General features: G+C 46.1%; 1 protein-coding gene across 1 annotated transcript in view; it reads right to left on the bottom strand.

Moving 5' to 3' along the window:
- Nucleotides 1–24,630, bottom strand: part of HEPACAM2 (HEPACAM family member 2) — a 175,060-nt gene extending 150,430 nt beyond the window's left edge. Inside the window, exon 1 of the mRNA XM_063921390.1 lies at nucleotides 24,515–24,630. Within this exon, the coding sequence (XP_063777460.1) occupies nucleotides 24,515–24,575 (61 nt within the window). The 5' untranslated portion in view covers nucleotides 24,576–24,630. The remainder of the gene's footprint in view (nucleotides 1–24,514) is intronic.
- Nucleotides 24,631–25,620: the final 990 nt, after the last annotated feature.

Raw genomic sequence — 25,620 nt, 5'->3', positions numbered from 1 at the left:
ACTAATGTCAGAAAAGCACTCCCCCCCCCACACACACAAAAACAAACAAACAAACAAACAAACAAACAAACAAACCCATAGCTATGCACTAGTAAAGATTGCCAGGTCCCTAAAGGCCCATATAGACGGGAGAGATGTGTGCTGAGCGATGCAGGGGAGGACGGGGGGCCGCTCATTTCACCCAGCGGGTGAAATGAGCGACGTGCTAGATTGGCCTGCATGCTATCGCTGTGGGGGGTACACACAAGTGATCTGTGCTTAAAATCTAAGCAATCTAGTCAGATTGCTAAGATTTTAAGCATGGATCTCTCCGTGAGTACCCCCCTTTATAAAAGAAACCAATGTCAGGTAAAGGTGGAAAAAAACACTGTAATCTTTGTTTTATTTTGAATAAACTGTTTTAATTTCCTGTTTTGTCATCTTCTGTAGTTATTAGTGACCAATTGAAACTAATTGGCATATTCATTCCTTGTCCCATAAGGAGTGGGTTTACTTTCAGAAAACATGGCATGTAGCGTCTTCTGAATGTCCTGTGTGTGACTGTGACCCATTCACATCCATCTATGAGGAGACAGGGCAGGGACACTGTATGAATGCTATGAACAATGGGGGTAATTCCAAGTTGATCGCAGCAGGATTGTTGTTAGCAATTGGGCAAAACCATGTGCACTGCAAGGGGGGGGGGGGGGGGGGGGCAGATATAACATGTGCTGAGAGAGTTAGATTTGGGTGGGGTGTGTTCAATCTGCAATCTAATTTGCAGTGTAAAAATAAAGCAGCCAGTATTTACCCTGCACAGAAACAAAATAACCCACCCAAATCTAACTCTCTCTGCACATGTTATATCTGCCTCCCCTGCAGTGCACATGGTTTTGCCCAATTGCTAAAAAAAATCCTGCTGCGATCAACTTGGAATTACCCCCTATGGGGATAATTCCGAGTTGATCGCAGCAGGAACTTTGTTAGCAGTTGGGTAAAACCATGTGCACTGCAGGTGTGGCAGATATAACATGTACAGAAAGAGTTAGATTTGGGTGGGTTATATTGTTTCTGTGCAGGGTAAATACTGGCTGCTTTATTTTTACACTGCAATTTAGATTTCAGTTTGAACACACCCCACCCACATCTAACTCTCCCTGCAAATGATATATCTGCCACACCTGCAGTGCAAATGGTTTTGCCCAACTGCTAACAAATTTGATGCTGCAATCAACTCGGAATTACCACGAATACCATTTATTAACTGGAACAAGTCCCTGTCTGACACCTTAACCATACAGCCTACCCTCCAACATTTTACACAAAAAGGCCCTCATTTATCATGATGAAAAATACGAATTGCAAAATACCGTTTTCCCCCGCCGTGGTATAGTGGCATTGCGCTCTTCTATTTAAGAAGAGCCTATGCCACGGCGAGCGAAAGTGGTATTTGCCGCATCAGTATTGATGTTTACCTTACATCAGCGCTGACGAATGATCTGTGTAGGGAGAGTCTGCGCATGTGCCGGAATATGGTAATTTCTGGCACATGCGCAGTAGTGATTTCCGGACGCGGCGGCCATTTGGGACTCCTCAGGCTTCCTGTCTCTATAGCAACCCGGCAGGCGGGATTGCTGCGGGAAGGGGGAGCCGGAGCGCAGGACGGACTCCGCTGCAGCGATGTCCTAACGTCTGCCCGGAGCAGACAAGGCCATTACAGGTAAGCGAGCGCTATTTCAGAAATAGCGCTCGTTCTTAAATACAGTTTAGAGTGACGCAGTATGGGGAATATGAAAGGCCAATAGTGCTGCTAGTTAGCAGCGCTATTAGCCGTGTTAAAAAGTGATTGGTCTCAGTTAACTCCAAAAACGAGTTTCCACTTTCCAGCAAGGAAACTCATTGATAAATGGGGGCCAAAAACCGGTACAAATTGTAAAAGGGGGTGTGGCCACGGGTAAAGGGGGCGTGGCCACGCCCCTTTTCCTATATTACTTTCAATGGAAGTTTGGAAAGCCAAAAATCGGTACAGACCATAAAAAAAAAGGTACTGTACCTATTAAAAAGGTACAGCTGGAGGGTAAATATGATACAGTATGCCTGATCAATGTGGCAGCCTGGGATAAACTACTAGCCACGTTTATTTGCTGAGCTGACCTCTTTGAGGTATGCAAAACAATCATGTAAATGTGAGTCCAATCATTCCAGCCAGGTAATACCAAAACACGGCAGTGTTGACAGACAATAAAGGCTGCAGGTTTAGATTAAATAAAAACCTTTGTGCTATGTTTTGAATGCGGTGTACGAGAAGGGATGGGAACAAATAAACCCTAGAGGAGTTTGAAATATGTTTCGTAGGCTGTCATAAAATGTAGGCATACTCCACTGGGGGAGGAGGAGTGGGAAGAGGGATATGGAAGAAAAATAAAATTAACTTTAGTTCATTCAAGTCCTTATTCAATACCCCGAACTGAAGTGTTAATGGGCTTTCAGTTCCACTGTGTAAGTGTAAACTTGTAAGCCAGCTCACGCATGCAAAGACCAACACAGCAAAGCAGTAAATTAACCCTTACTAGGGATGGCCATCGAAACGCTAACCATTCATAATCTCAATTGATGGTGCAATAGGTGCTTAGCATCAACGGTATGAAAATATCAATGGTTTGAACTGCATCTCTGCTGTGGGACATGATGGTCCAATCAGGGAAGGGGTGAGGCTGATTAGTGCGGTGGGGGCAGAGTTTATTTCTGAGCCCCTGTGTAGGAAAAAACGAATATTGCCTCAGGGCAATTGATGGCGAACAACGAGATATCTTCCATCGGTGAGAAAACCATCGGTAGCAAACTATAGAATGGTTAGGGATGGCCATGACTCTACAGCTCTGGGGCAGATGCAGTGGCTCAGAGGGGGTGGGGGGAGCAGGTACTAGTTACCCAGGCCTGAGCTTGTTTGAGTAGTGATGGACAAAGAGATAAATTGAACTCGAGCCATGTGATTCAGCTCAGTGGAGTGGTTGGAGATGAGTTCCGTCACCTCTTCAGGACCACTTTAAGCTTTGCCTAGGAGTGGGTAGGCCGCTATGTACGGTGCATGGGGGGGCTGCTGTTATGCACTGTGCTTGCTGTGTGGTAGCTGGCAACTGTGGTTATGTACTGCAAATAGTATAACTACAATTACTACATAGCAAGCACAGTGCATCAGTGAGCTGATACAGCAGTTGCTTTACTGTATCGTGGCCTATTCACTCTCAGATATGGGGGGGGGGGGGGGCAGGGGATGCAATAACTCCCCTCCCTGCCCAGGCAGGCACCAATCACGAAGGAGGCCTCCCCAGCCTAGTGCAGTCAGTGAGCACACAGCAGTGCCAGTGTGTCATGTATCATGTGTCCAGTATAATGTTTTAACACAACAACTTTTTATTATTCCAATCATTCAAACATCTACAAGAGCCAAATCTATGTGTTAAAACATTTGCTCAGTAGACATCTCTATGTTAGAGGGGCCTGGGTCTGCGATCCCCCCCCCAGGTCCCCTATGTATTTACCTGTCAACCAGTCGCAGCTGCCTCTCTCCCCAGCCCAGCACACGCCGCTGTGTGCTGAGCTGCACTGGGTCCAGGGAACCTCCCACCCCCCTGGATCTACCCCTTGTGATTAGGCCACGCCCTCTGCTTAACCGGTGCCCGGGCAATCTCTCTATTTGCCCTGGGCAGATGAGCATATTTTTGATAAATTCCACCAATAAGAAATTTGGATATCAACTAACTAGCATACTAAGCAGCCATTTTCTCACCTGGTCATATACTGTAAATGTGATTGTTTTAATATCTGTATACTTTCTCTTTAACATCAAAATACTGTAGCATGTCACTTTTTATGGAAACATTTCATTGAACTAAAACAAAGACACTCCCTTCCACTGTACACTACGCTACTAATTATTGCACTGTATCATTTTATTCTTTGTTGTGTTTCAAATATAATATTTAACTTTGAACAATGCAAACAAAATGATTGAGAAGAAACATTTTGGAATGTTTTTGAAAACAAGATGCTATAACGTGTAAGAAAATCAAAGTGCAAGCAGATTACCTGGTAACCAGAAGGCCGTCAATAGCTGAAAGTTATACCCCTTTCACACCGCACAAATAACCGGTATCGACCCGGCATATTGCCGGCTCGACACAGGTCAGTGTGCGGTGTGAAGGCGCCATGACGGATTTCCTGGACCGCCTGACCCGGTTATTCAACCCGGGTTATAAACAGTGTTATTCCCGGGTTGAATACCGGGTCAGTGGCTCTGTAAATGGATTCCCAGGTCAAGCCGTTCCGGGACCCGTATACAAGATAGGTAGAGGCGGCGCTAAGATGAGCTCATCTCCCAGCGCCGCCTCCGTCCCCACTGCCGGCTCCGCATCCCGCCGCTATGGCAACCGACCCAGCATATTGCCGAGTCTGGAAGCCATCAGAAAGAGGTAGGAGAGTCTCCAATGCCGGATCCCACCCGGGAATGACCCGTTTCCAGTTCCCGGGTGGGATCCGGCATATAAGTTTTAGATGTAACATAAACACACCTTTAAAGTACAAAAATGCAAATATAACATGGAGCCTAAATTTTCAGAACACTAAAATTCATTGATTATAATATAAAAGGCTACAAGATAAATGGGGGTCATTCAGATCTGATCGCCGCTGTGCGTTATCACACACAGCGGGTGATCAGGTCCTAACAGCGCATGCGTATACACCGCAATGCGCATCGGACAGCAACAAAGGGCATCACCGGTCAGCAACAGGATGGTGCGAAATATCTGATCGCACGGGCGTTCGCAAGTTGATTGACAGGAGGAACCGTTTGTGGGTGGTAACTGACCGTTTATTGGGAGTAGCTGGAAAAACGCAGGTGTTCCCAAGCGTGTTCAGGGAGGGTGTGTGACGTCAGCTCCGGCCCCCGATCAGCCTGTTCTCATCGCACTGTAGGAGTAAGTCCTGGACTGCGCAGAGACTGCACATGGTGGATTTTAGCAGCTTGGCGTACACATAGGATCATACACTTGCACGGCGAATTTACACTCCCTCTGGAGGCGGCGACTATCTGATCGCAGGACGGCAAAATTAGCAGCCCAGCGATCAGATCTGATTGACCCCAAATGTACTAAGGGAGCTGACTTGTAAAAACCTCCATTTCTCGGTGTGTTCAAGGAAGACGTTTAAAACGGCAATACAGGTTGAGTATCCCATATCCAAATATTCCGAAATACAGAATATTCCGAAATACGGAATTTTTTGAGTAAGAATGAGACAGTGAAATCTTTGTTTTGTGATGGCTCAGTGTACACAAACTTTGCTTAATACAGAAAGTTATTAAAAATATTGTATTAAATGACCTTCAGGCTGTGTATAAGGTGTATGTGAAACATAAATGAATTGTGTGAATGTACGCAAACTTTATTTAATGCACAAAGTTATTAAAAATATTGCCTAAAATCACCTTTAGGCTGTGTGTATAAGGTGTATATGAAACATAAATGCAGAGGCATCACCGGGTGTCACCACTCGCGGACAAAAAGGGGCATGGTCTTACACATAGGGGGCGTGGCTTCGCAGGGATCCCAGAATCGTCACTCTGGGGGTAGCCCAGCATTTCGGGAGATGCTGGGCTTCCCCCAGAGACAGTCTCCGTGCGCTGTCGGCTCCTCTTCTATAACAGGAGCTGGGTGCTTTAGGAGACTTTCTCACTGCAGCACCTGGCTCCTGACACTGCGGAGGAGCTGACATGTGTTGTTGTCACCCCCCTCGAGGTGTCACACCCGGGTGTGGACCGCACCCCCCACACCCGCCTTGTAACGCCACTGCATAAATGCATTCTGTGCTTAGACTTGGGTCCCATAGCTATGATATCTCATTATGATATGCAATTATGCCAAAATGCGGAAACATCCGAAATCCAAAATACTTCTGGTCCCAAGCATTTTGGACAAGGGATACTCAACCCGTACTATTCAAACAAAATACTGTGGAGTAAATTTTCTAAGTAGGGAGGGAACTGGTAATGTTGGCCATAGCAACCAATCAGATTCTATCTATTATCTTTTAGAAGCAGATAGATAAATGTTAAGTAGAATCTGATTGGTTGCAATGAGCAACATCCCCAGTTCTAAAAAAAACTCCCACCTTAGTAAATTTACCCCACAGTATGTATTTTGTTTGAATAATACTGATGTTTTAAATTTCCTGCTTCAACACACCGAGAAGCACTTAGTAAATTTACCCCCACAAGTACTTTTATCTTGCGCTACAAAAAATACAGGGAAACTTTGAAAGTATTTCTAAGATTGCTCTATCAGGAGAGCAAAAAACTTTTCCAAAGTATACCTGAGATTCAGGGAATAGCCTTACAATATAGGAATAATTATCCTGTATTTGTTGTCAAGTGAAAGTCTGAAAAGATCAGACAACAACATCAGACAATTTGTAGAAGCTTGGAACAAACTGAATCTTTTTGAAATATAACACCAACATAAAATACAGGCAAAAAGTGCTACCATACTGAGAGCAACGTCATGCAGTGTAATATGTTTGAATGTCGTTTTATATAGAGGAAACCCCCGCTGGTAAACAAGGGTGACGTTACCAAGTGGGCCATTATAATAAGCAAATACTTCTGCACGTAATACAGAATTTGAGATATAAATGTCAATGTTCTCTCGCTGTCTCCATTATATGAACAATACACATAATTCTATCATGTTCATTCATATTCCTGCAACATCACATAGAAAATAGCACAGGCATGTTCTGTTCTGAAGGCAACTACTCATGTACAGTTCACCCACTGGGATCTGAGTTTTATGTATTTATACATCTAGCAGCACTGATTTAACATGATTCATTGAAAGTATAGATCAGAAATGAGCAGTTCTGTGTTCAGGTCCTATCCAATTTTCTCTAACTAGCAGAGGTATAATTAGGGGTGGGCACAACAGGCTGGAGCCAGGGCACAGGTGCTGTATGCTGGAGAGGGGGCGATAAGATCGGGAAAAAAACATCTGGAGGAGGAGTGAGCATGAAAGAAAAATATAATCCAAAATATGCATAAAGGCCCTCATTCCAAGTTTTTCGCTCGCAAGCTGCTTTTAGCAGCATTGCACACGCTGAGCCGCCACCTACTGGGAGTGAATCTTAGTTTATCAAAATTGCGAACGAAAGATTCGCAATATTGCGAAAAGACTTCTCTGTGCAGTTTCTGAGTAGCTCGAGACTTACTCTTCCAGTGCAATCAGTTCAGTGCTTGTCGTTCCTGGTTTGACGTCACAAACACACCCAGCGTTCGCCCAGACACTCCTCCGTTTCTCCAGCCACTCTCGCGTTTTTCCCAGAAACGGTAGCGTTTTTTCACACACACCCATAAAACGTCCAGTTTCCGCCCAGAAACACTCACTTCCTGTCAATCACACTACGATCAGTAGAACGAAGAAAAAACCTTGTAATGCCGTGAGTAAAATACCAAACTTCTTAGCAAATTTACTTGGCGCAGTCGCAGTGCGAACATTGCGCATGCACAGTTAGCGGAAAATCGCTGCGATGCGAAGAAAATTACCGAGCGAACAACTCGGAATGACCACCAAAAGACTTCTGCCAGTGGAGATGGCGCAGAAGGTGTAATTCTAAGGGACATATTTACTAAAGGTCGACTTTTATTTATTTATTTCACTCCAATGAAAAGCAGTCTCCATTGGTGTTGAGATTCCAGGGCTAAAACACACATTTACTAACAGATGATTTTTTTAATATTCATTTTTAAATATTAGTAAATATGTATTTCAGTCATGGGCAGATTTATTATGAAACAAATGAAGCTTAATCTTCAGGGCCCCTAATCCTGGAGGGGCCCATTTTCCTCTTGATTTCATGTACCGTATGGTTACACTTCTTCACCAATACCACAGTGACAGCCAGGCTTCTAGTAAAGCTTAGCTGCTATTAAAGCTTTGATGCACGTCGCTTAATACTGCGGGAGCTGCTGGGAGTTGTAGTCTAGCTCTATGACTTGCTCTCTGTAAATAGCGTGAAACATGTTTCTGTTTTATACTACAATTCCGAACAGCCTGCAGAACTTCTCTTTGTGATATTCTGAGGAATGGAGGAACCTGAGAGGACCCGTCCTAAGTAGGAGACTGGGAGCAATGAAAGGTGAGAAGCACCCCGGGACAGGGGGGCATCTAATAAGGTAATTTTGCTGGTGTTGAGCGGTGTGTGCTGTCAGGTATTTATTGAAGAGAGGTGGGAGGGTTCTGTGAGGTGATTAATGAAGTACTGTGAGGTGATTAATGAAAGCGGGGGAGTCTGTGAGGTAATTACTGAAGGGGGGTGCAGTTAGGTGGTTTTGAAGGGGGGAGTGCTGTGAGAGGTAGACATTAATGGTGCCGGGGGGGAAGGAGGGGTGCTGTAAGCAGACCTGCCCCACAGACTCGAGCCCTCTCACCCACCACATCTGCCCCCTCAGATTCTCTCACCGTGCCAAATACCTGACCTGTCCCCGCAGACACAGGCTGGTGGGAAGGGGCTCACTTTATGGCCCATTTTCAAGGGCTACACCCTACCACCCTGTTCTACACCTTTAAGGCCTCGAGGTCCTTGCAAGGGCAGCAAGGCCCTTTGGACCTTGTTGGATGTTGCCCTATTGTTGCTGTTTGTGAAGGGGCCTCCATAACAGTTCAATCTTCAGGGCCCCAAAAATGTAGGCCAGGTACTGGTTTCAGTCAGCCCTGGAAGTCCAACATTAATTTAGATTGATTTTAATCTATTTGGAATCGATTAAAATCAACCTTTAGTACATTTACTCCTTAGTATCTTGTTTTGTTTTTCTACCATCCATTAATGATACTGGTTCAAAGCAGGCCAGTTCATCACAATTATAATTACCTACAGTACATTAGTTCTTACAGAGATACAGGTATGACTATAAAACTAATACAGGTTGAGTATCCCTTATCCAAAATGCTTGGGACCAGAGGTATTTTGGATAACGGATTTTTCCGTGTTTTGGAATAATTGCATATCATAATGAGATATCATGGTGATGGGACCTAAGTCTAAGCACAGAATGCATTTATGTTACATATACACCTTATACACACAGCCTGAAGGTCATTTAAGCCAATATTTTTTATAACTTTATGCATTAAACAAAGCGTGTGTACATTCACACAATTCATTTATGTTTCATATACACCTTATACACACAGCCTGAAGGTCATGTAATACAATATTTTTAATAACTTTGTGTATTAAACAAAGTTTGTGTACATTGAGCCATCAGAAAACAAAGGTTTCACTATCTCACTCTCACTCAAAAAAGTCCGTATTTCGGAATATTCCGTATTTCGGAATATTTGGATATGGGATACTCAACCTGTACTGTATTTTATTTCTCTATTTATCTATTTTTCTAATCAATTTTAATCCAGACTTTTCCTGTTTCTGTTTTTCCATTCTGTTTTATGATTTGGCATGCGTGTCCTGCATGTTACAGCAAAGGCATCGTCATATCATTGTCATTAGCAGACCTCCGACGTGACCTCTTCCAGCCTATGCAAATTGTCTTGAGCCCCCTAATCCCCCTTTATTTCCTATTCCATTTATTTGGCTAATTTAATTAAATAATATTACAAAGCATACTGTTCTCATCAATGCATGCAGCCCAAATAATTTCAAATGTAAATGAAGTGAGAAATTGGGGATCAGGGCAGTGTGCACTGTTTGGAAGGGGTGGAGGGGTATGTAGTCAGAATACCGACGCCGGGATTCCGATGGCCAGAATGCCGGCAGCGGCGCTGCCACAGCTAATCCCACTCCTGGGTGTCCACGACACCCATGGAGTGGGAATAGAACCTGTGGCGAGCGCAGCGAGCCGAGGCCGCAGCGTGGCGAGCCTGTAAGGGGCTTCGTAACGCTCGCCCCCCTGCCGGCATTCTTGCGGTTGGGATCCCAGCGTCGGTATTCTGAGCGCCGGGATCCCGTACCAAACCTGTTGGAGGGTATGCATTATGACAATCAGCACATGTGGATGATGTTAAAATGATCCAGCCTGAAGTTGCACAGTGCAATGAAATATGAAGCATTAAACCGCATCTATGTTTACTGACTATAGATGACCATTAGCTTAAGTGCAAAGTTCAGTGGAGCTTTCTTTTGATACTCGGTACAATGTTTATTTACCCATCCCAACATTACTGTTTATAACGTGTAACAGAGCAACACCCCCCCCCCCCCCTCCCCTGCTGTGACAGTAGGTGGAGTGATACAGTGCTCTGAGAGCGATATGTTAGAGAAGAGAGAGGCGGAGTGATACAGCTCTGTGTGATTTACCCTGTCAGAGAAAGGGGGCAGAGCTGTGGTGAGGCAGAGCTGTGGTGATTCCTGCCAATGAGCGAGAATGGAGGGACATATCAGCCAGGGCCCCACTGAGGATGGCAGAAGTTCCCGGGGCCCCAGGTGGTCTAAATGGCTGAACTGATGGGGAGTCTCCCCCAATTATGTTGTGAGGGGGGAAATAGCACACAAAGCAGGGGCAACAGCCCATATACTGCAGGAAGAGGGAAGAATTGCCCATGAAAAGGGGGCATGATTCCAGTTGTAGAGAGAAGGTGTAAGAGCCCCATGTTATAGCTAAAGAGGGGGAGAGTCCCAGACCCAGGGATGGATACCCAGTTAAAGTCCCCTCTGTGGCTCACTGGTCACTACCACTGGTCTATGACCCCACCCCGTTCATGCTGCGCGCGCAATGGCTACACAGAGATCAATGGGAAAAAGGGAATGCCGACATCACGTGTGGAGAGGGGAGTGGCACTGTCTGTGTTACAGTGATATCTGTCAGCTCTCTTTTATGAAGATCTTGATGTGATGTGTGTAATATATATCTATTGCATATACATTCCTCCCAACATTTCTAAGTTGCATTGCGGGGCTTGGAAAAGGGGTGTGGCCTATGGAAAGGGGCGTGACCTCACAACATGCCCTTGTTTTCCTCTCTCTGGGATTGTGCCGTCATACCCGAAGCTACCCCGAGGTTCTCCCTGCACAATGAGCAGATGCCATGTGCATGCGTTCCTGCCCCCACCCCAACTTTTCCCCTCCCTGAGACACTGTGGCCCATGGTTGGGATGGCAGGACAGTCCGTGAAAAGCATGACAGTAGGTGTAGATAGGTGACTGTGGGCTTGTAAGTGATCGCCCCTTTAAAAAAACGTCCGAGTTCGGCCAACATCCCGCACCTCCATTACATCCCTCCGATGGTCTCCAGAACTGCCTATTGGAGAAAGAGCGCTATATAAATAAAATTATTATTATAATTATTAACTGAACACAGTATTCTAGATGAAGCCGTACCAAAGACCTATACAGTAGCATTATTACTTTTCTCTATCGTCCTAAGTGGATGCTGGGGTTCCTGAAAGGACCATGGGGAATAGCGGCTCCGCAGGAGACAGGGCACAAAAAAGTAAAGCTTTACTAGGTCAGGTGGTGTGCACTGGCTCCTCCCCCTATGACCCTCCTCCAGACTCCTGTTAGATTTTGTGCCCGAACGAGAAGGGTGCAATCTAGGTGGCTCTCCTAAAGAGCTGCTTAGAGAAAGTTTAGTTTAGGTTTTTTTCTTTACAGTGAGTCCTGCTGGCAACAGGATCACTGCAACGTGGGACTTAGGGGGAAAGTAGTAAACTCACCTGCATGCAGAGTGGATTTGCTGCTTGGCTACTGGACACCATTAGCTCCAGAGGGATCGAACACAGGCCCAGCCGTGGAGTCCGGTCCCGGAGCCGCGCCGCCGACCCCCTTGCAGATGCTGAAGCGTGAAGAGGTCCGGAAACCGGCGGCTGAAGACTCCTCAGTCTTCATAAGGTAGCGCACAGCACTGCAGCTGTGCGCCATTTTCCTCTCAGCACACTTCACTGGGCAGTCACTGAGGGTGCAGAGCGCTGGGGGGGGGCGCTCTGAGAGGCAAATATAAACCTTATACAAGGCTAAAAATACCTCACATATAGCCCATAGGGGCTATATGGAGATATTTAACCCCTGCCTGACTGGAAAAATAGCGGGAGAAGAACCCGCCGAAAAAGGGGCGGGGCCTATCTCCTCAGCACACGGCGCCATTTTCTGTCACAGCTCCGCTGGTCAGAACGGCTCCCAGGTCTCTCCCCTGCACTGCACTACAGAAACAGGGTAAAACAGAGAGGGGGGGCACATTAATGGCTATATATATATATATTAAAGCAGCTATAAGGGAGCACTTAATATAAGGATATCCCTTGTATATATAGCGCTTTGTGGTGTGTGCTGGCAGACTCTCCCTCTGTCTCCCCAAAAGGGCTAGTGGGTCCTGTCTTCATTAGAGCATTCCCTGTGAGTTTGCGGTGTGTGTCGGTACGTGGTGTCGACATGTATGAGGACGATATTGGTGTGGAGGCGGAGCAATTGCCAAATATGCAGATGTCACCCCCCAGGGGGTCGACACCAGAATGGATGCCTTTATTTGTGGAATTACGTGATGGTTTATCTTCCCTTAAACAGTCAGTTGAGGACATGAGGCGGCCGGACAATCAATTAATGCCTGTCCAGGCGCCTCAAACACCGTCAGGGGCTGTAAAACGCCCTTTGCCTCAGTCGGTCGACACAGACCCAGACACGGGCACTGATTCCAGTGACGACGGTAGAAATTCAAACGTATTTTCCAGTAGGGCCACACGTTATATGATTTTGGCAATGAAGGAGACGTTACATTTAGCTGATACTACAGATACCGTAAAACAGGGTATTATGTATGGTGTGAAAAAACTACAAACAGTTTTTCCTGAATCAGAAGAATTAAATGACGTGTGTGATGAAGCGTGGGTTGCTCCTGATAAAAAGTTGATAATTTCAAAAAAGTTATTGGCATTATACCCTTTCCCGCCAGAGGTTAGGGCGCGCTGGGAAACACCCCCTAAGGTGGACAAGGCGCTCACACGCTTATCCAAACAAGTGGCGTTACCCTCTCCTGAGACGGCCGCACTTAAGGATCCATCAGATAGAAAGATGGAAGTTATTCAAAAGAATATATACACACATGCAGGTGTTATACTACGACCAGCTATAGCAACTGCCTGGATGTGCAGTGCTGGAGTAGTTTGGTCAGAATCCCTGATTGAAAATATTGATACCCTAGATAGGGACAATGTTTTACTGTCGTTAGAACAAATAAAGGATGCATTTATCTATATGCGTGATGCACAGAGGGATATTTGCACACTGGCATCTCGGGTGAGTGCTATGTCCATTTCAGCCAGAAGAGCCTTATGGACACGACAGTGGACAGGCGATGCGGATTCAAAACGTCACATGGAGGTTTTGCCGTATAAAGGGGAGGAGTTATTTGGAGTTGGTCTATCAGACTTGGTGGCCACGGCTACTGCCGGGAAATCCACTTTTTTACCTCAAGTCACTCCCCAACAGAGAAAGGCACCGACCTTTCAACCGCAGCCTTTTCGCTCCTACAAAAATAAGAGAGCAAAGGGCTTGTCGTACCTGCCACGAGGCAGAGGAAGAGGGAAGAGACACCAACAGGCAGCTCCTTCCCAGGAACAGAAGCCCTCCCCGGCTCCTGCAAAAACCTCAGCATGACGCTGGGGCCTCTCAAGCGGACTCGGGGACAGTGGGGGGCCGTCTCAAAAATTACAGCGCGCAGTGGGCTCACTCGCAGGTAGACCCCTGGATCCTGCAGATAATATCTCAGGGGTACAGGTTGGAATTAGAGACGGATCCTCCTCATCGTTTCCTGAAGTCTGCCTTACCAACCGTCTCTTCCGAAAGGGAGAGGGTGTTGGAAGCCATTCACAAGCTGTACGCTCAGCAGGTGATAGTCAAAGTACCCCTATTACAACAAGGAAAGGGGTATTATTCCACTCTATTTGTGGTACCGAAGCCGGATGGCTCGGTAAGGCCTATTCTAAATCTGAAGTCCTTGAACCTCTACATAAAAAAGTTCAAGTTCAAGATGGAGTCACTCAGAGCAGTGATAGCGAACCTGGAAGAAGGGGACTTTATGGTATCCTTGGACATCAAGGATGCGTATCTACACGTTCCGATTTACCCCGCACACCAGGGGTACCTCAGGTTCATTGTTCAAAACTGTCACTATCAGTTTCAGACGCTGCCGTTCGGATTGTCCACGGCGCCTCGGGTCTTTACCAAGGTAATGGCCGAGATGATGATTCTTCTTCGAAGAAAAGGCGTATTAGTTATCCCATACTTGGACGATCTCCTAATAAGGGCAAGGTCCAGAGAACAGCTGGAGACAGCTTTAGCACTATCTCAAGAGGTGCTAAGACAACACGGGTGGATTCTGAATATTCCAAAATCCCATTTAATCCCGACAACTCGTCTGCTGTTCCTAGGAATGATTCTGGACACGGTTCAGAAAAAGGTTTTCCTTCCAGAGGGAAAAGCCAAGGAGTTATCCGATCTGGTCAGGAACCTCCTAAAACCAGGAAAAGTGTCAGTACATCAATGCACAAGAGTCCTGGGAAAAATGGTGGCTTCTTACGAAGCAATTCCATTCGGCAGATTCCATGCAAGAATATTCCAAAGGGATCTGTTGGACAAATGGTCAGGGTCGCTTCTGCAGATGCACCTGCGAATAACCCTGTCACCAAAGACAAGGGTGTCACTTCTGTGGTGGTTGCAGAAGGCTCACCTATTAGAAGGCCGCAGATTCGGCATTCAGGATTGGATCCTGGTGACCACGGACGCCAGCCTGAGAGGCTGGGGAGCAGTCACACAAGGAAGAAACTTCCAGGGAGTATGGACGAGTCTGGAAAAGTCTCTTCACATAAACATTCTGGAACTAAGAGCAATCTACAATGCTCTAAGCCAGGCGGAACTTCTCCTGCAAGGAAAGCCGGTGTTGATTCAGTCGGACAACATCACGGCGGTCGCCCATGTAAACAGGCAGGGCGGCACAAGAAGCAGGAGTGCAATGGCAGAAGCTGCCAAGATTCTTCGCTGGGCGGAGAATCACGTGATAGCACTGTCAGCAGTGTTCATCCCGGGCGTGGACAACTGGGAAGCAGACTTCCTCAGCAGACACGATCTTCATCCGGGAGAGTGGGGTCTACATCCAGAAGTCTTCAACATGTTAATAGACCGTTGGGAAAGACCAATTGTAGACATGATGGCGTCTCGCCTCCACAAGAAACTGGACAAATATTGCGCCAGGTCAAGAGATCCACAGGCAATAGCTGTGGACGCACTGGTAACTCCTTGGGTGTACCAGTCAGTGTATGTGTTTCCTCCTCTGCCGCTCATACCAAAGGTATTGAAGATCATACGGCAAAGAAGAGTAAGAACAATACTAGTGGTTCCGGATTGGCCGAGAAGGACTTGGTATCCGGAACTTCAAGAGATGCTCACGGACGAACCGTGGCCTCTACCTCTGAGAAGGGACCTGCTACAGCAGGGTCCCTGTCTTTTTCAAGACTTACCGCGGCTGCGTTTGACGGCATGGCGGTTGAACGCCAGATCCTAAAAGGGAAAGGCATTCCAGAAGAAGTCATTCCTACCTTGATTAAGGCACGGAAGGAAGTCACCGTGAAACATTATCACCGCATTTGGCGAAAATATGTAGCGTGGTGCGAGGATCGGAGGGTTCCGACGGAGGAATTCCAACTGGGTCGTTTCCTACATTTCCTGCAATCAGGATTATCTATGGGTCTCAAATTGGGATCCATTAAGGTTCAAATTTCGGCCCTGTCAATATTCTTCCAAAAAGAATTGGCCTCTGTCCCTGAGGTCCAGACTTTTGTCAAGGGAGTACTGCATATACAGCCTCCTGTGGGGCCTCCGGTGGCACCGTGGGATCTAAATGTAGTTTTAGATTTCCTCAAATCCCATTGGTTTGAACCATTGAAAAAGGTGGATTTGAAATATCTCACATTGAAAGTGACTATGTTACTAGCCCTGGCCTCTGCCAGGAGAGTATCTGAATTGGCGGCTTTATCTTATAAAAGTCCTTATCTAATCTTCCATTCGGATAGGGCAGAACTGCGGACTCGTCCGCATTTTCTCCCTAAAGTGGTATCAGCATTTCATCTGAACCAACCTATTGTGGTGCCTGCGGCCACTAGCGACTTGGAGGACTCCAAGTTGTTGGACGTTGTCAGAGCCTTAAAAATATACATTGCAAGGACGGCTGGAGTCAGAAAATCTGACTCGCTGTTTATATTGTATGCACCCAACAAGTTGGGCGCACCTGCTTCTAAGCAGTCGATTGCTCGTTGGATTTGTAACACAATTCAACTTGCACATTCTGTGGCAGGCCTGCCACAGCCTAAAACTGTAAAAGCCCACTCCACAAGGAAGGTGGGCTCATCTTGGGCGGCTGCCCGAGGGGTCTCGGCATTACAACTCTGCCGAGCAGCTACGTGGTCGGGGGAGAACACGTTTGTAAAATTTTACAAATTTGATACCCTGGCAAAGGAGGACCTGGAGTTCTCTCATTCGGTGCTGCAGAGTCATCCGCACTCTCCCGCCCGTTTGGGAGCTTTGGTATAATCCCCATGGTCCTTTCAGGAACCCCAGCATCCACTTAGGACGATAGAGAAAATAAGAATTTACTTACCGATAATTCTATTTCTCGGAGTCCGTAGTGGATGCTGGGCGCCCATCCCAAGTGCGGATTATCTGCAATACTTGTACATAGTTATTGTTAACTAATTCGGGTTATTGTTAAGGAGCCATCTTTAAGAGGCCCTTTCTGTTGTCATACTGTTAACTGGGTTTAGATCACAAGTTGTACGGTGTGATTGGTGTGGCTGGTATGAGTCTTACCCGGGATTCAAAATGCCTCCCTTATTGTGTATGCTCGTCCGGGCACAGTACCTAACTGGAGTCTGGAGGAGGGTCATAGGGGGAGGAGCCAGTGCACACCACCTGACCTAGTAAAGCTTTACTTTTTTGTGCCCTGTCTCCTGCGGAGCCGCTATTCCCCATGGTCCTTTCAGGAACCCCAGCATCCACTACGGACTCCGAGAAATAGAATTATCGGTAAGTAAATTCTTATTTTTTCTGCTGCTGATTTCTCTCCCTTTGGAACCAAGCATCTGTCTAGCCTTCCTCATTGCTTCTCAGCCTTTAAGTCACTTGAAATAGTGACTCCTTTCTAGATCCCTTTCCTCCTCAGTAGTTTCCGTTATCGTACTGTTGATATTTGGCCTTTGGGTTTTTGAGTCCCAAGTGCATGACTTTGCATTTTTTTAGTGTTAAACTGTAGTTGCCACGTTCGTGACCATTCATCAAGTCTACCTACAGCAGATCCTCAATCATTTATTTTACCCCTTCCGATGTGTCCACCCTGTTAGAGTATGTGCTCTGAGTGGAAGCGGGGCTCTTGCATGACCCCGCTGACCGCACATACACAGGAGCCCTGACTAATTATGCAATGTGTAGCCTAACGCAATTTTCAGATGGCGTTAGCTGCAGATACCAATCTCCAGAATGTTTTGCATCCCGGGCTTGATAAATCTGACAACATCGTATCCCCCATAGAAACCTGCAGGTGGGAATGGAGGGATCTCAGCAGGTATCGGAGATACAGTATCTGCTGCAGTCCTTCTGTAATACATCAAGGTGACACTAAGGGGAAATAAGACACAAATATTTAATGAATAAATGGCTCCCTTGGGGGCATATTCATCATGAAAAAATTGTGAAATGAGAATTTTTAGTTTTCAATTCTCACCCTCTAATTCCACAATTTTTTCACTATCCATCATGCCACCCATATACAAATATCACCTCCGAAAAAACTGCTAATTTTGAAAAGCAGTTTTTTGTGAAAGTGATATTTTCCCCTCTGCAGCTGAGGCATCCATAAGGACTTCCTCATACTGCAAATGCCACCGCTGGCATCTGTACGCCATCCCCGCAGCTGTAAGCACAATCACCAGGGGCTGGTTGGCTGCAGCGCCGTACACCCGCACCCCTTCCCCTGCCGGGATAAAATATATGCTGTACCAGCCGGGTGCCCTCGCCTCCGTAGTACCAGGCTGGCCGACTGCTGCATAGACAGTGCAGCAGCAGCGGTGGCCCCCCGCACCCTCTTCTTGCTGATGGCACTTGTGTACGGGGGCTGGCTGACTGCTACATAGAATGTTTTCCAAAACCGTATTGTTTTAAAAAATGTTTTTTTAATAAATTTTAAAAAGTATTTTTACATACAGGTAGATATAAAATATTTTACTTACTTGTATTTTTTTCATTATTAATCCCCCACCCCTCTCTGCCCAAAAATATTTTTATGGGGGAGCATAACCCCCCCCTCTAGTGCCAAAAGATGACACCCATATTTACACCCCATCCCATACCTCCCAACATTGAATTAAGCTGAAGCGGGATTCCTTTTCGCGGTGAAGGCGCGCCCATCCGAAAAGGGGACGTGGCCTCGGCAAAAGGGGGCATAGCTTCGCGGGAATGCCGCAACTTCCTGTCACGCCCCCGTTTTCGGTCACTGAGAGGGCATAGCCAGTGCTCTGTGAGCTGCTGGCATGCCCTCTCTCCCTCTGTCTCCTGTGAATAGACGCTGTGCTGCCCCCCCCCCCCCACCGTGAGACACTGCGGCCTGCGGGTGGGACAGCGGGACAGTCCTGCGAAAATCGGGACAGTTGGTAGGTATGCCATCCCCTCATATTATAACCCCCCCATGATTTTTAGGAGAATCCCCCACAGCCCACGGAAGGGTGTGTGAGTCTCCAGCAACCTGCTCGCATCCTGTCCGCTTCCTAGTGAAGGGGGCAGGACAGAGATAAAATCACGAAAACCTCACCAGCAGTGGATAGGAGGCGGGCTTAATATGCAAATATGCAAATCACGGCTTTTAGCCCCACCCCTACAAATGGATCTGCAAATCACGGGTAATGACATGGCAGTCCGGTCCCGCCCCCAAAGTGATTTGCTGCGTCTCCTCTCCCGGCGAGGAGAAACCTGAAGTAGGTAAGTATGCTTCACCTCACCTTGTTACAGACAGAGCAGTGGAGCGTGGGTCAGGGGGAACTGATTATCAATCCCCCTGCTGCAGTTGATCTCTGCACACGCAGAAAGAAACATATTTGTGCTCAGTGGGGAACTATGTTCCCCTCCTTGCACTTTTGGTATAGGCATAGTTACCTACTTTGCTGCCTCCTCTTCCGGGAGGAGGCAGCGTTGTAGGTGTATGGGGGGCGTGGCCGGCACAGGATAGGCGGTCCGGGGGTGTGGCAGGCAGCAGGATGGGCGGTCCGGGGGCGTAACATCAGGGTTGCGTCATCGTGACTCCGCCCCCCGCTGTGCTGTGCCAAGAAACGAGCCGCTGCATAGCGGGGGGCAGAGCTACGATGACGCGATTCAGTGCGAAACGCGTCATCGGACCCCCTCGGGCCGCCCGCTTGTTCTCTGCTGCGTGCGGCCGAGGGGGAAAGCGGGAGGCTTGCCCACCTTTCCGGGGGGCCGGGAGGGTCACCCGATTTTCGGGAGCCTCCCGGCCATTCCGGGAGGGTAGGCAAGTATGGGTATAGGCGCATGCGCCCAATTTGCACATCACTCCCAGGGGGCCACAGCAGCAGTAGGAAGTCTATTCTGCACTTGTGCAGAATAGATTTCCTCCACAACAGTCGCAGGAAGCAGCGGGCTTCAAGGACGTATGGGATACGACATGGGGCCTAATACAGACCTGATCGTAGCAGCAAATGAGTTAGCAGATGGGCAAAACCATGTTCACTGCAGGAGAGGGGGCAGATATAACATGTGCAGAGAGAGTTACATTTGGGAGGGGTTGTGCAGTGTAAAAATAAAGCAGCCAGTATTACCCAGCACAGAAACAATATAACCCACTCTCTCTGCACATGTTATATCTGACACACCCCCCCCCCCCCCCCCTGCAGGCAAAACATGGTTTTGCCCATCTGCTAACAAATGTACTGCTATGATCAGGTCTGAAAAAGGCCCATGGTCAGGTAACGCACTCCTTGCTGTGGTCCTATTCCATATGTTTAAGCCAGGCAAGTGGTTAAAACAAAAGTGGTTAAAACGGAAATGCAATGATAAATTAGAACAAATAGTTCTAATATTGTCATTATTAAAGCATTTAGCTGCAAATCCCTACAGGTAAGATACAGCTATTCTGCTGCCTACTTCTGTCTGACGGTAATCTCTAAACAATAGGCCCTGTCCACTTGCCAGTTAATTTCCTTAAAAAACAGAATTAACTGACCGAAAAAGAGGAACAAAAGAACCTGCTGATATGAGAATCACCATATAAAAATAACTTTGTATATAACACACAGCAACACAGAGCTGAAATGACAAATTGTTCCAACAGCAGAATTGTAACTCAAATCCTCAAAACATCCAGGGGTATATTTACTAAAGGTCGATTTTGATCAATTTTAATGAATTTCAGAACGATTAAAATCAATCTTATTCAATGTTGGGCTTCCAGGGCTAAAACACACATTTACTAACATTTAAAAATGAATATAAAAAAAAATCAACTGTTAGCACTGGCGTTTCTATAATGGGTGCAGTGTGTGCGGTGCACACGGGCTCCTGGGTCCAGGGGGGCCCACACACCGCACCCATTTAACATACTTACGATTCCGGAGTCCTACGGTGACTGCACTCTAATGCGGGCATAAATCACTCGGAAAATGGTCGCTGTGGCCATTTCCGAGTGATTTGCGCATGAGCACTGTAGATGTCCCCGGGAACAAGGCATGGGCGCCATGTTCCCGGAGACCTGCGCATGCTGGAGAGGAGGGAGCCCGTGACGGAGGCTGCACGCGGGTCCCCTCCTCTCTTAAAACGACCCTGACTGCTAGTAATTATGTGTTTTAGGCCTGCAAGCCCAACATTGAGTAAGATCGATTTGAATTTGATTAAAATCTGCCTTTAGTAAATTTTCCACCAGGAGTACCAGCTATTCACACACACACACACACACACACACACACACACACACACACACACACACACACACACACACACACACACACACACACACACACACACACACACACACACACACACACACACTGGAACAGTAAAAACAGTGGCACTTCGGGACTTTTAGAATCAAAAACTTGTGTATTACAACATTACAAACAATGCAGGTGCCAATGTTTCAGGGCCCCGAAACGTTGGCACCTGCATGTTTGTAATGCTGTAATACACAAGTTTTTGATTCTAAAAGTCCTGGAGTTCCGCTGTTTTTTCTGTTCCTGTGTCCATACCATGTGACGGATGGCACCTGGGCAACATCATTTATCGTGTTAGGAGTGCAGCACTGACCACAAGTGTGTGTATGTATATATATATATATATATATATATATTCCATAGGTATACACGGTACTCAATGTTCAGTTGATATAATGTTACTCAGGGCTGGGTTGAAACTATGATTTCTGTTACCCAGGGCATGGCAGTAATTTGGCGCCCTTCCCCGCATGTGTGTAACCTTATACACACACACATATATATATATATATATATATATGTATATATATATATATATATATATATAGTCCAGCAGTTTTGACCGGCACTCCATAAAACAGTAACAGATAGTACCTGGGTGCCCCCTCCGAACCTCTAGGGCACAATATACAGCAGCACAATTTGAGAGGCACTCCTCGGCTTTGTAAATAATTTCCACAGCTACAACTGCATCCAGATATATATATAATCGTCCCTCAGTTGTTCAGAATAAAATTCAAAGTATATAATAGGTAAAGAAACTAACAGACAGGTATGAGTTTGCAAGCCATGGCAAATTACAGCTACAATGGACCCTCTGCGGTGCTCAAGCCATGACAGACTCCTCCCAGTACACATTGGCGTTTCTATAATGGGTGCAGTGTGTGCGGTGCACATGGGTCCCTGAGTCCAGGGGGGGGGCCACACCGCACACACTGCACCCATTTCTCCTATACTTACCTTTCCGGAGTCCATCGCTGACCGTGTGTGGGCCCCCTCCTCTCCCATAGCCGTCACACCGCTGCTAGCGCACTGACCACTAGAGACTCTGGCACAGTGCCAGAGTCTACAGCGCATATGCAGGACTCCGAAAAAATGGCGCGGTGGCTATTTTTCAGAGTCCTGCACATGCGCTGTACACTCTGGCACTGTGCCAGCATCTACAGCGCTCAGAGCGCTAGCAGCGGCGCAACGGCTACGGGAGAGGAGGGGGCCCACACACGGAGTCTGCACACGGGTCCCCTACTCTCTAGAGATGCCCCTGCCCGTACATATTATTTACATGACTGACCAGTTGGAACCTACATGGGTCTGTTATCTACAGTATATACTCAGCCAAATAATTCTATATATACACACACATAGACTGTACATGTATGTATATATATATATATATATATATATATATAAAGTAAACAGCTGCTCCGGCACTCCATGTACTCCACTAATAGTTTTTTCTCAAAATATAAGGCATTAACATTAGTTCCAGCTGCTATACAGGAGGTGCCCATTTTTGAATTTTTATCACATCCAGCAGGTTCCTTTTTTTTTAACAATCGGACCTGTTTGTGTATATTTTTTCGTTTGCACTTTCAGATGTCCCTAATTGTTTGTATTGTAGAGTTTGCATCAGCATTTTTAGATTGATGTTTTAATGTAACATTGACTGTCAAAAGTCATCTTAACATGTCACCCATTTTATTGTTTTTTGTTTTTGTTTGTATTGTTGTACAGTTCACAGCGTTTCTATGGTAACGCAAAGGTCTTCCTTGCCAGGGCTCCAGATCTCGCGGGATCGGCGGACGCATTGGAGGTAGCTTGAGTGACGCGGCCAGGGCACGACACTCGGGCAGTGAGCAAAGCCTCGAGTGGTAGCCATGGTAACGCGGCTCACACTCGCGACGTCACTTCCGGTCCCGCTGAGACGCGAGCAGCCGGGCGGAAGTCATGAAAGGGCGGCCAGACGGACATGCTGCAGCTGCAGATTGGATGGGGTCAGGGGGTAAGTGTTTGTCTTGTCTATTTAAACACTCACTCACAAACACTTCACTATCCTGAAGAAGGGGACCAGGTTCCCGAAACGTTGATATGATTTGCACTATTTGCACAAATATATGATTGCTGTTACAAGTCTCTGAGTGCCGCCTCGGTTCTTTCTCTCTCTCTCTCTATATATATATATATATATATATACATACAGTATATGTGTGTGTGTGTGTGTGTGTATATATATATATATATATATATATATGGGATGCGTTCAGGTTCCTGATGCCGGAATCCTGACAGACATGTAAATGCCAATGTTCGGAATCCCAACAGAGGCCTGGTATTCCCCCGTGGGTGGTGGACCATGCCACCACCTGAGGGGGAATAGAATAGTGTGGCAAGCCCGCGAGGGGACTCGCTGCCGGTATTCCCGCTGTCGGGATTCCAGCATCGACCTCCTGACCGCTGGGATCCCATACTGAATCTGTTAAGTAAGTCTGGGCTCCCAGGGCAGAAAATTAATTGAGGTCTCAACATTCACAATGAATAAGGAGCCTGTTAAATATCATCACACTATAATAATAGCAATATAACGTATGAACTTTGCTACAATAGGACCTTGAATGCCTTCTATAACCAAGGACTGTGGAAAAATGCCACCTACCCATCAGAAGGGTAAAAACATACGTTTAAACATATACAACATGTCCATAATATCCCAGTTGGTTGTTGCTCTCTTCCATCAATAACACAGCAATACGTAACTAATGTGACAATTATACATATGGTATTTACAACACAAAAGATTGTAAACACCTTCTTACGGTTGTTTTGACTAAAACAAAGTTCAATCATGTGCGGAACATTATTTTTGGGAGTAATAGATTAGACAATAAATACATCCTTTGTGTAATAGCATGACAAACGTGAAAAAGACAATAAAAGTGAAAGGAAAAAATTGTAGATGATAAATAATTAAAATCAGGCTTTGAAAAGTAAGAGTAAACAACAGAAGTAATTGTAAGCTGCTAGACACACTCATTATTATACTCTAAGCAGCTACATGTATGACAGATGTGCTCAGTAAATAATGCAAACGTGAAATTGAGTGCTAGCCTTTAGTACAAATTATAAACTTCAGATTGGATTTAATTATTTTCTTGTAGATAATGTCATCCATTTACATACTCCAATATTAGCTATGTAAACGTTTTATATAAAAAAAACCCTGTAAATCTATATGTAAGTGGTATAATATAGAGTAATAAATAGGCACTTACTGCAGTTCCACAATAATAAGTTATAATAAATATGATAACATAAGGTTAAATATCCATCAAAATAGATTTAGGCAACTAATAGTCCCAGTATGACCTACTAGGGCATGCCGGGACTTGTAGTTCCGCAACTGCTGACCAGCTTCAGGCTATTTGTAGAAATCAGCCTTTTCCTTAACTTTTGTGACAATAGATAACCGGAAATGAAAAAAGACAATGAAACAGGTCTTACCTAATAGCATGATATAAATATTGCACTTTAGAAAGTAATTTTTGCCAGAGAGCAGCTCCATGGAAGCATCCTGTCCCTGACAACGGTGGCTCAGCTCTGACTGACTACTGAAGACAGCAGCTGCTACTGTATTTGTCAGGCAAATCAGTAAAGAGCTCCCAGACTCTATCCTGCCTCTCGCCTTAGGTGATTTGAATGTGTATACAAAGACTATAAGGAGTAGGAACACCTGCTAGATTACTGTTTACCATCAATATGCATGACCAGCTAAGTACAGGTTGCTTCATTGAGGGTCCTTGCATAAACCAGCCCACTGTGGTCGCGTGCCGTTTATACCAAACCGGACAGGGTGACTTGTTATTCCACAGTGTACTCCAGAACGCCTGTATCACAATCATAACTGTGTATACTGACAAGTAAAGGGAGGTAAATGCAGTGTACACATACATACAGCATATACATATATGAATATGAGGCAGATAATAACTTGCATACCTCCCCATTTTTTTGGGACTGTCCCATCTGCAGGCCGCAGTGCCCCACAGTGGGGGGGGGGGGGGCAGTTGGGAGGATTCTGTCACTGGGGATCCGGTCTCTAGGTCGACAGTAACTAGGTCGACACTATCGAGGTCGACCACTATTGGTTGACAGTAACTAGGTCGACAGGGTTTCTTGGTGGACATGTTCTAGGTCGACAGGTCAAAAGGTCGACATGAGTTTTTCACAATTATTTTATTTTTTTGAACCTATTCATACTTAACGATCCCCATGGACTACGATTGGAACAGTAATCTGTGCCGAGGGATGTGGTAGCAGAGCAAGGCATCTTGCCCGAAGCATGGCAAGTGAAGCAAGCCATGCGAGGGGACATGGTGCACTAATAAGTTCCCAGTCACTCCACGAAGAAAATGACACCAAAAAACATAAAAAACTCATGTCGACCTTTTGACCTGTCAACCTAAAGACCCTGTCGACCTAGTTACTGTTGACCAATAGTGGTCGACCTAGACACTGTTGACCTAGTTACTATCTACTTTCCATACCACACCCCTGTCACTGCTGCTCTTAACAGAGCGGCGGCGGAGAATAGACGCTGTGCGCTTGCA

Source organism: Pseudophryne corroboree, chromosome 5 (genome assembly GCF_028390025.1).
Source record: "Pseudophryne corroboree isolate aPseCor3 chromosome 5, aPseCor3.hap2, whole genome shotgun sequence".
In the NCBI taxonomy this organism is placed as follows: domain Eukaryota; kingdom Metazoa; phylum Chordata; class Amphibia; order Anura; family Myobatrachidae; genus Pseudophryne; species Pseudophryne corroboree.
The sequence above is the reverse complement of the archived record's forward strand: the minus strand, read 5'-3'. Positions and strand labels throughout refer to the sequence as shown.